The 11,378-nt window shown below is 42.8% G+C and overlaps 1 protein-coding gene across 1 annotated transcript in view; it reads right to left on the bottom strand.

The window, feature by feature from the left end:
• Positions 1–324: 324 nt before the first annotated feature.
• Positions 325–11,378, bottom strand: part of LOC138259868 (sulfotransferase 6B1-like) — a 437,893-nt gene continuing 426,839 nt past the window's right edge. Inside the window, exon 7 of the mRNA XM_069207816.1 lies at positions 325–1,229. Within this exon, the coding sequence (XP_069063917.1) occupies positions 1,099–1,229 (131 nt within the window). The 3' untranslated portion in view covers positions 325–1,098. The remainder of the gene's footprint in view (positions 1,230–11,378) is intronic.

Here is an 11,378-nt window from a genome sequence, read left to right as displayed (position 1 = left end):
CATTAAGAGCACTACAAAACATGGTATGCTGTCTCTACTAATAGCATGAATCCATGACAGGAGCATCAGTACTCTGCTCACTACCGAGGGCATGCTTGATGTGCCACTTCAGGTCCAGTACCAGGACCAGAATTTTGTCAAAAGCAGGCCTAGGCTTTCAAACATGCAGCACCTTAGCACGAGGCTGGGGTCACAAATCCACAAATCAGGACGCCCGATACACACAGTTAGGCACACAGGGCAGGGGACATGATTGTACACCATCTAGGGGACATTCCTGCCCCCAACAGAAAGTTTTGTCAGTTAAATCAAGCTAGACTGGGGAAATATGCTTATACTTTATTTGAATATAAACGTGATAATGGTTCTGTATTATAAACGGGGCATTAAAAAAGTATATTTTATCAAAGATTACTATAGACTGCAACAGATTAAGAACACTTTATACTTATTTAAAAGTGATGTGTTTGTAGGTGTCTGGCGAAGAGACATGGCAGCAATTCTGCTACACCCTTAACATTAATCCCTTATTGTGAATTACATCCTAAGGTAGAGCTGTTCTTTAATGATATTGTCCACAGAGCTTTGTAACCAAAGGCATAAGAAGCTGCAAAGAGTTACCTCTGCAAATTTTGGGACACTTTCTATTAAAAGTAGATTTTGCAGCGACAATACAGAGCAAACACTTTTAGTGGAAGAAAAAAGATCTGCGCAAGTCAATTCTTCTGAAACCGAAGTCTTCTGTAGTTTACACAATGGCGTCCTTAGCAATGTTCAAAGTTTGTAAATGTACGCATTATTCATTAAGAGAAAAATAAAATGCTGTGGCTTACAAAGGCAGAAAAGACACAAAATACTGAATCCCAGCAGTATGACTGGCAGAGTTACTTCACAGTACCACCACCTTGCAAAATTGGATAATGTGAGAAACAAACCAATTAGAGCAAACTTTAAGGGGAAGTTGGTTTGCTTATATTTACGATTCCTCTCACAGAAAAACAGTTAACTGATCATTATACTAGGATTAAATCACTATTTGAAAATGTTATAATTAGTAGAAAATTTCATATCGTAAATGGACAATTATGTTTCTGTGCATTAATATTTGCAGTAAACATTATAGTTCAACTTCTTTCCTAGAGCAGTTCCAGCTAGACACTCTTCAAATTTGGCATCCATTTCTCGACTTTGAGCCTCCGTGAACAAATTCTTCCAGTCTCCGACTTCACCTGTGGGGAAAACAGTTAGTTAATGAATAACTTAAACAGTCAGACAACGATTAACCTTCAGCTTCAAAGTCTATACATAACAAACAATTCTATTACTGACACATGAAAGGCGCTCATGTTTTTCATCTCAAAGGGATAAAAAAAGAAAGCCTGGACTGGTCGTGATTGCACTCGTGCTTCGGGAGAATGAGTTCAACGACAAATCCACACACCAATCAGCAATGTAAATGTCGTGGCAAGGCAGGATTTTTCAAATGCAAAGACCATACCTATTTATAAACCTATTTTGATATGAAACTCCTGTTATACTATCATAGATTACTGGACATCTGGGGACCCATTTCCCCATCTAGACTAAGTAAGAACAAGACCCTTAAGCCTAAACTTGGAGCTTCCTCGCATTTGTCAGGCTTGTGAATAAAAAACACAAAGAGGTGAGAAGTGCTAAGGGTTAGGGGCATTACATTCCTCTAGCCTGACACCCAAGACTTTTTGTTTAGGCTATGTTGCCTTTTTGCTGGGTTCGCACTAACAAAACACCATACACATATATAGGAGGACAACAAGTCTTAGGGCCTGATTTAGTTTTCAGCGGAGAGAATATCCCATCCGCAATATTACAATCCCCATAGGAGATCATGGGATCCCCTCCGCCAAGATCTAAATCAGGCCCTTAATGTTTAATTTGTCCACTGGACAAGTAGACCCCCTGCAGCACAAATACTTTAGCTGCCAGTTTATAGTGCAACAGTACATCTGTGGGAAAGAGAATTGTTTGCTAATAATGCAAGATGAGCCTACTTATGTATATTCAAAATGACATGGTTGGTGCATTACTACAATGCCTTTTTAAGAAAATACACTGAACTATAAGCTCAACTTTCATTACTGACATTGCTTGCATATGAAAATGCGCATACATAACAATTTGTGGCTATAATGCTCTCAGAATGCGTCTTCGTTACACGCAAGAATGGAAGCACATTTCGCATTTAAAATGGAGAATCAGTGTAGAACTGTTGGTAACATGTAAAAATGCATTAGGGGACGAGCATTTTTTCCACTTTGGGACAGGACTTCAAGCCCCAGGATTCGATTCCTGCAAGGAGGCAGAGGCAGCATTTCTATAAAATCAGCAGACGATCACTGTGGCTTGGTGCGCGCACTTTGTCCGCTTTAGGTCAGGACTTCACACCCTAGGATTACATACCATCAGGAGGCAGAGGCAGCATCTCGAGCTGGCGCATTTTAAACAGAAGGCATTCACCATGGTGCGGAACATGCAGTACTTCAAGCCACAGGATTCCTTGAGGCCAGGAGACGGAGGCATAAATTCCAGCGGGAGCATTTTGGCAGTGAGCAATCAATGTGGTGTGGACGCGCTCTGACGTGTGTCCGGGCAAAGACGGGGCCAGTCTGCAGTTGTACAAGGCTGGGCTAGGCCTCCTCTCATGGCCTGTGGAGCCCGCAATCGGTTGCTCAGCCAACCAATTGTCAAAGTAACATAATTTCCCCTAAAAAACTGCTTTTTCCCTGCATATTTAACTAACACTCAAGTCTCTTCAGATTGAGTTTGTCTTTGTAACAATGAGTAAAAGCTGTAAATGCCAGAGCAGCTGACTCTGGAGCTGGGAACGAGTTCTGAGTCTCGGGGTTGGCTCATCATCCTGTGATTCTGGGCAAATAACTTAATCTCCTTGTGCCTACCAAGAAATGAATGTGTCCTTGTGTAATGTGACAGGTGCTCATGTAAAGCACTCCAATTCCTGCGGGTTGAGTTTGTGCTATATAAAACTACAAAAAAAAGGGAAGAGCATCTGAAGGCCTCAGGAACAAAAAAGGTATGGCCTCAAACTCAATAAAAAAAAAAACTATCTGGCATTGGTAATGAAGGGCAATAACATTGGAAATCAAGTTGGTGGAAGCCTAGTTAAATGCTACTTTACACCAGGCTGGCGTAAAGTAGCATTTAACTAGGCTTCTCCCAACTCGATTCATCAGGCCTCTACCGATGGAGGTTTCCATTGTATGGGGAGAACAGCACCCAGGAGGCTTTTTTGGGGGGACCAAGTCTGTCACAAGTAGAGGGCCTGAAGGGAAGGGTCAGGCCACAGGAGTCCCTTTGGCTAACCCAGGAAATTCATGTGACATTTCTTGCTCCGCGGCCAGACCTGAACCAACGATCACACCTTAGACCATATCAACACGCTTGCCAACCGGCAGAGCCTACGATACATCTTCTTGTAGGGAAAAACAGAACAGAGTTAAATCCCTTTTGAACTGTCTAAAGGACGCCAAGAATAAACAAGCATTTGAAATTCAACAGGTCTTGCTTTACATCGAGTTAGAGCTATTAGCGTTGTAAACTCCTAACCACTACGAAATAGAAAGAAAAAGTAGTCCAGAAACAATACGGAAAACATGGAGCCTTGTATGGTTCCAGTAGTTTACCAGTGCTCTTGAGGAGGGCTAAACACTGGAAAAGGCATGATGTATGCATGCCTTTCACGAATGAAAACAAGTGGATTTGAAAAGGCAAGCCCACGAACTAATGAAAGTGACTGACATAACATGGGCGTGATTAAAATCCCCCTAAAGAGAGATCAGAAGAGGGACGGAGAGATTAGAAGAGGGACGGAGCGATTTGTGCTCGTCTCTAAAAACAGTGTGACTATGGTCAAATCCTCTTCGCCAATCACTTCTATAGGGCTTCTGGATTTTGAGCACAGGATTGAAGTTGAACTTTCCATGCACCTAGTGAAGCTGCACAAAGATTTTTAATGCCTCTTCTTCAAAATACAAGGTAAGCTACAAGGCATATTTGGTAAGCTACTAATAAATTTCACAGTCAGCCAGGAGCCTCTATAACCCACCACTTGGGGCGCACAACCACATCCACCCAGTGAGCCAAGAAGGCCTGAAGCTCAGCCCCCATCAACAGTCGATCAAGGAGGGGCCATATCGGCTAACTTGGATAAGAACAGAATTCCACCCATCTCTGGACAAGTTAACACAAGCCATAGTACTGAATCAGCCTGCAGCTCTAATTCTAGCTCTATTAGCTCAACTGACAAAGCAGCTGGCACAGTCCGCCCATATTCCTGCTGACTGTCCTCCTATTTTATCACTCTAGAAGATGTACTGTCGGTAGAGTCTTCACAAAAGGAAGATTATGAGGCACTTAATAATAAAGGGGTCTCTTGGCTTATAGATGAGTGGGTCATCTCCACACAGAAATTCTCATGGCGAGAAGGGTTCCCTGGGTCATTAATTCACAAAAATGCTCTAAAGGGGATTGTGTGGTAATAAACTTCATACATCCCTATTTGATCTGTGCCCTATTATAGCAACGTCACCCATTGGCCACTGAATTGGAAGGCGTTAGGGCACAGCCATTCGGGTACTTTTATAGCCCCAGTGGCGACACCACTGGACTACAACCTCCTCAAACAACATTAGGAATCCCCCACATTCCAGTGAACTTTGCCAGGGAAACAAGTAATAAGTTTGAAGTCCTGCGCTCGGTGGAGCAGGAGGACTGACTGTGCGCTAACAATGTTCATACATCCGAAAATTGAGAGCCCCCACAGCAACATCAGGCACAGTCTTAAATCCCAAATCTGCGCACTCTGTGTGCCTGTGATCCCTTATTCGGATCTTCAACCCAGCATAAAATTTATCTCGTGGAATATCGCAGGTTACGATTCCAAAATGTCTAACCCAGACTGCATTGATATTGTGCCTGACTTTGCTATAATTTGTTGCCAGGAGACTTGGGCCCTGCATCAATGTCACCTGAACGGATTTCTTGCATTTAGTGTCCCAATAGTACAGTCCCACTCACCAAAGGTGGCCTGGTAACTTTTCTGGCAGGGAAATATTCCAACCTGATTGTAAAGGAATTTGCCTCCTCTCCATGTTATCAAATGTTATGGATTAAGGGGCATATTTATACTCTGTTTGCGCCGAATGTGCGTCAACATTTTTGACGCACAATCGGCGCAAACCCTGCCCCATATTTATACTTTGACGTCCGACCCCGCGGGCGTCAAAATTCCACCATGTGCGGCATTTTTTGGAAGGGGGAACCAGCCTTGCGTTAATTATATGCAAGGTAGGCATTCCCTTCCAAAAAATGACTTTAAGGCCCTTATTTATACTCTGACGCCATTTTGACGCACAGGAGGGGGTGTGCCTTGAAAAACGGCGCACAGCCTGATGTGCGCCGTTTTTTAACGCCTGGGTCAGGGCAGGCGTTAAGGGACCTGTGGGCTTGGAAGGAGCCCAGAGGTGCCCTCCCCTGCCCCCAGGGACACCACCTGCCACCCTTGCCCACCCCAGGAGGACACCCAAGGATGGAGGGACCCATCCCAGGGAAGTAAAGTTAAGTTCGGGTAAGTATTTTTTTCCGATTTTTTTTTGTGGCATAGGGGGGCCTGATTTGGGCCCCCCTACATGCCACTATGCCCAATGACCATGCCCAGGGGACATAAGTCCCCTGGGCATGGCCATTGGGCAAGGGGGCATGACTCCTGTCTTTGCTAAGACAGGAGTCATGTCAATGGAGGTTGGGCGTCAAAACAAAAAAAATGGCGCAAACCCGGTTTGAGGCATGAATTTTGCTTCAGACCTGACGTGCACCATTTTTTGACGCACAACCCCCATTTTCCCATACGCCGGCGCTGACTGGTGTGAGTCATTTATTTTTACGCACACCAGTCCGCAGCGCCGGCTAACGTCATTCCATTAATAAGGCGCCCACATGGTGCGTTGGAATGGCGTTAGCCGGCGGTAAAATCTTTGACGCACAACTGCGTTGGCGCAGTTGTGCGTCAAAAAGTATAAATATGGGCCTAAATGTCCAGAGAAGTTGATTTAGTTTTGGTAAATTATTATTGTAATCTGTTTGATGTTTCCACCTCACAAGTGGTAGATGAGCTTGAGATGCGCTTAGTGGACCTTGTGACCAAACACAAGATGGAGGTGTTAATTCTTTGGGCAGAGAATTTCAACTTACAGAAATGCAATGCCAATGATGTCAGATTTTGTGGTTTCCAAGGTTTTGAGTGGGAGGAGCTAAGATTTTAGGCACGTTTCCTATGGTAAGGCCCTGAATAAGGTAATAACGTCAAACAAACTAGTCTTTGCCAATGATTTCGGGACCTTAGGCTCTATCAAGCCTCCGACCTGCAAGCAATCAAGAAATTATGACAATATTGATTTTATATTGCTATCCGAGGATCTGGCCCTGCTGATGGGGTATAAAGTGAGGGCTAGCTGCGTCAGTAATCATAATCCACTCACTGTATTATAAAAAATTCGATTTGCACTGGGAGACACCTCGAGAGTAAATGTGGATATTGATTATACTAAAAACAAAGGCATTAGTATTGGGTTAGAACAAAACAATAAAGAGCAACTTTTGATTTCTGTAAGTTGTGAGAATGAGAACGCCTGTGAGGTGGCCTCCTCCCTAGAGGAACACCCTAGGACCATTAATGAAGCTTCCAATTTCATATGTAAGGCAGTCTCTTTTATGTTGTCCACTATTAAGCTCCCCAAACTTAGTCGATTGCATAGTTGGTTTGATCGCGCATGCACTGCCCTTCACAAACATTTGAAATTAGTTCTAAGCACATACGCCCGCTCTAAACCTAACATTGTCGATGTATTCAGGGCTCATAACGAGGTGCTAACCCTATGAAAAGATGAGATTAAGACTAAAGCACGGGCAAATAGGGAAACAGCTGGGCAGTGCAAAGACTTAGCAGCCTTTTGGAAAATTATCAACCTTCCTTTTTTCTTCCTTACTAGGACAGTCCGCAGGTTGACTCATCCATAGCCTCCCAGATGTGGGCTGAGGACTTTTCCAGCATATCTGATCCATCCCCTAGTATCTCAGAAGTCCATGTCCAGGGAGAAGTAGCTTTCGATAAAGCAACTGCAATTAATAAATGCCTGATGGCAAAAGCAAATGGGTTGGATGGAGACCGGACTCTACTAATGTAATCAAAGCTTCAATCTAAGGTCCTTTGCCTCCATCATGGAAGGAGGCCGTAATAGTCACTATTTTAAAAAAGTGAAGTAGAGATCTCTCAAGCTGCTATCGCCCGATTTCCTTATTGGGCAGTACTGCACAACCTTAATGGAGGATAACACTGCAAAGGATGGAGGAGTGGGCTGGCTCGAATAAAATCCTCTCTGATGTTCAGTTTGGATTCCACCCAGGGCTGGCCACATTAGAGCAGAGCTTAAACCCGGCACCTGATGATTGGGAAATTTGTCCAGGCCAGGAGACGGGCCATTCACGCGGCCTTCATGGACCTCTGATGTGCCTGTGATATGGTCCATCGCCTCAAGCTGTGGGATATAATGGAGAGGCTGGGTTTTGAAAAAGTGCCGATCGATCTTCTTCACTGCTTGCATTGTTGTACTTTGACAAAAGTGACGTTTAGGACAAATGACAAACTGACACCAAGGATTATTTCTATTGGAATGGCTTCTAAAGGCTGTGTCAAGCCTCTCTTGTTATTCCTTCTCTTTCTTAACAAGCTGTTCAGTTTTTTAAACTAGGCAGGGAACGATATGCGATAGCTGGATAAAAACAGATAACCAATTATTTTATATGCAGATGAAGCAGCTTTCTTTGCCCGAACTGCTACATGCCTGCAAGTGCTTTTGGATGCTATTGGTTCTTTCATGTATGACTCAGGGCTACAGACCAACTTATTTAAATATTACATACTGATGTGTACAGCCAAGAATATGAAAAAAATCATGCTTAGCAAAGAGGCCGAGGTGGCTCAAGTCCAACATGGCTCATACTTTGTTATTCCTTTTGATGCTGCTTCAAACTGGAAACACATGCTTAATTTAATGGCCCAACAACTTCAAGAGTCTATAGAGTCCTTTTTTTCATTTCTTTTCTGGACTAAGACACAAATCACTGATAGAGTTATTACAAATCTTCAATAGTAATTGTCTAGTAATGGGGACTTATGGCGCCAGGGTCTGGGGGTTCGTAGACACAATGCAACACCGAGAGTGAAAAATTGTTTTATCCGGCGGCTGCTATCTGTCCCACAATCTTCCTCTACCTTTATATGTCATTCTGATGTAGGTCTAGGTTAAAATGAAGACAGTATTAAACTGACTCCATTGATATTGTGCGTGAAGGTATGGAGCAAACCTCAGGTTGTACGACCACATCTATTATCGCTGACTGGTGCTAGACAAGATGTCTCCAAACCCGTGATTAGCTTATAATAAAAATACATTATTACTACCAATGTAGCGGTTCCGGAGTTATTCTCCAAACCAGACTATCACAAATACCATTTGTAACCTAGTTAGAAGCCTGTATTTCGCTTTTCTTCACGAATCTCAGATAAACACATCCCAGCAGTCGCAGCTTGCTCCTGTTTAAAAGGGCAGGAAGGATGCGGAGCAGGGGAATTAATAATAAAGAAAAAAACTCACCTCATCCGTTGCCGCCGCGACCCGCTGCTCCTTTTTCCCCTCATCGCAGCTGCAGGAACAGGCTCCCAGCCTTCCCAATTCCAATTCTGGCGCTGCTTGGCTGGGAGCGCCCAGCCAGGGTGCTCCGAGGCAGACTGGGAGCCTACAGCACATGTGTGTTTGGCCGGCCCGAGACGGCCAACCAAACACACATGTGCTCTGAGGGGAGTGCTCTGGGCACTGCCCTCCGAGGCTGTCATCCCCTATGCCCTGCCCCTTTCACCACAAGGAATAATAAACCAATACTCCTCCGCCCTTATGGAGGAGTCGCCCCTGCATTCCAGAAGCCGCAGACACATAGCATCTGCAGACCAATATATCTGCCAAAAGTCCTCATGTTTAAACTGACAGCCACCGATTATATGTATTACAGATATCCCGTGACTCGTTTTACATTCAACTCTATTCATTTCATACTTGAAGTTCCAACTAAGGTCCTTCATTTCTCAACACTTTCGCGATGTCCATGCAACAATGTTTCTGCACAAAGCACTGTTCACTTTATTTTGTCTTGCACTTTGCACACCCAATACAGGGAACGGTTTTTAGTCCCCCTTCTGCGCGAAACAGACGTTAGATACCACAAAGGAGCTTTTACCTATTTACAGCAACTGGGCAGCCCCTGAGCCTGTCATGCTGTCTTAAACTACATACCAAGCATCCTAATTATAAGGAATACATTTGGGGCAGTGGCAGAGCACTAGTCACTTATAAAGAACTGGTTGACAGATGTATTTATTGCCTAATTTTTATGTATGCTTGCTTGCTTGATTTTACTGAGGGGCAATAATGACCTGGTGCAAAGTACTGTTCACTTGATTCTGTTTTGTTATGGTACTGATTTAATACCTGAAATGTCTTATCTAGTTATTTATTGTGGAGCGATGGCTTCCGAGTTTGACAAGCTCCCGGAGTTATACAGGGCCAAGAGCCATAAGGAAGAAACATGGATCATGTGAAACAACTGAGATTCCCCTATAGAGCTTTTTGATGGATTCTCTTAAATACATTAGAAATGCATTTTATTCATTGAGACACCTTGATGTTGTAACGTCAATTTAAATCCTTACATTGAATATTGTATGTCTTTTTACTTTCAAATCTTTTTACAAGATAGTTCACACTTTAATGGCTAGTTTTGGCTTGATAAAGATTATTTTACTGACTGTCTTTATTAGTGGTCCAATAATCAAAGTAAGTCACTACAGTGCACCACATATGGGTGCAAATTTCGGAATTTCAGAAATTCACAAGAGTTTAGGGGAGTATGCCTGGAAAAGATACGTATTGTGAACATGTAAATTTCATGGGCAACTATACATTAGTAATTGTGCTCATGCAAAGATCTTCTAAGCAAGATCAAAATCACTTGTTACAACTTTTTTCGATTTGTTTTCTTCTGGGAAGGAAATATTTTCCCCATGAAGAAAAAAGAAACATTCCCCTCCACCCCCACTTTTTGCGAGGAGATGAGATCACTTCCTATCCTTGGAAAAATTATACTCCTGACCTCAGAAATACGTTTCTGGATTTCAAGTTGGGAAGAGGCTGGAGAGAAGTTGTTGAATTTCCATAAATATATACATTTGTGGGTATGCAGCAGCTCCCAGGACATTCCAATCCTGGAACTACCACTCCTCACCTATTTTAAGTCCTTGAGAGGAAATCTGCTCACATAAAAAATCTTAATTTCCAACTTTTGCAGATGTAAGCCAAACAAATATACATAACTACCTTTGAGAATTGAGCTCATAGCAGTGTGAATGACAAGACGGAACAGAGTTAATCTAGGTATGTAAACTAGTCACTGTTGTAAGTGTCGGTATTTGCTCACAATTATGGCAACTGAGATCTGTGGAACATTGGGATGAAGTCGACTTCCCAAGAATTACACAATGTGGTCAAGTGGAAAAGGCCAGACTGCAAGGGGTGTCACTGATCCTTGATTGATTACTAGGTACTGGACCGCAAACAACTTGGGTTTACAGTAACATTTTGTGAAATCTAGCAAATGCTTAAATGTGAGTTTCACAAAGCAATTCACAAGACACGCCTTAAAAAAACATAAAAGTACGAAAGTAAACAATAGCATGATTAGAGCCATGATATGTTCTGATGTGCTGGCACCTTGAGAACTGCCCCACGAACAGAAACCTGGTCTAAACAGAGACCATTCATATTCAGAACCTCTGCATTCTCAGAGCCTATGGATATACACAGATTTAACAAACAGATGCCTGCTATATATGGACTCTTCATATTAAAATCCTAAAGGTAGCTAATTGGAGAGGCTGTTATCAAACCTCTGTTAGAACTAGAACTGTTCCTTAATATGCCACTTCATTGCATGGCACCAAATGAGACAGGTGTGTTTTTTTAACAGGTCAAGTAGATTTCTGAAGAATACCATCCTTTGGTAAGTAGATATTTTCTAATATTCCATAACCCTATTAGATATTTTGCAACACACTGGCTTGTGAAATATTATTCTCAGATTCAATTTAAATAGCATTCTCCCCTATAGTAAAGAATCAGACACTGCAATGGTATTGTGACATGTAAAATTAAGATGCCATCCTACGATGCAAATGCCACAAGGTACTATAGTGAAAGAAGAAGATTAGGTAGCCC

The sequence above is a fragment of the Pleurodeles waltl genome, chromosome 9 (genome assembly GCF_031143425.1).
Source record: "Pleurodeles waltl isolate 20211129_DDA chromosome 9, aPleWal1.hap1.20221129, whole genome shotgun sequence".
NCBI lineage: Eukaryota > Metazoa > Chordata > Amphibia > Caudata > Salamandridae > Pleurodeles > Pleurodeles waltl.
The sequence above is the reverse complement of the archived record's forward strand: the minus strand, read 5'-3'. Positions and strand labels throughout refer to the sequence as shown.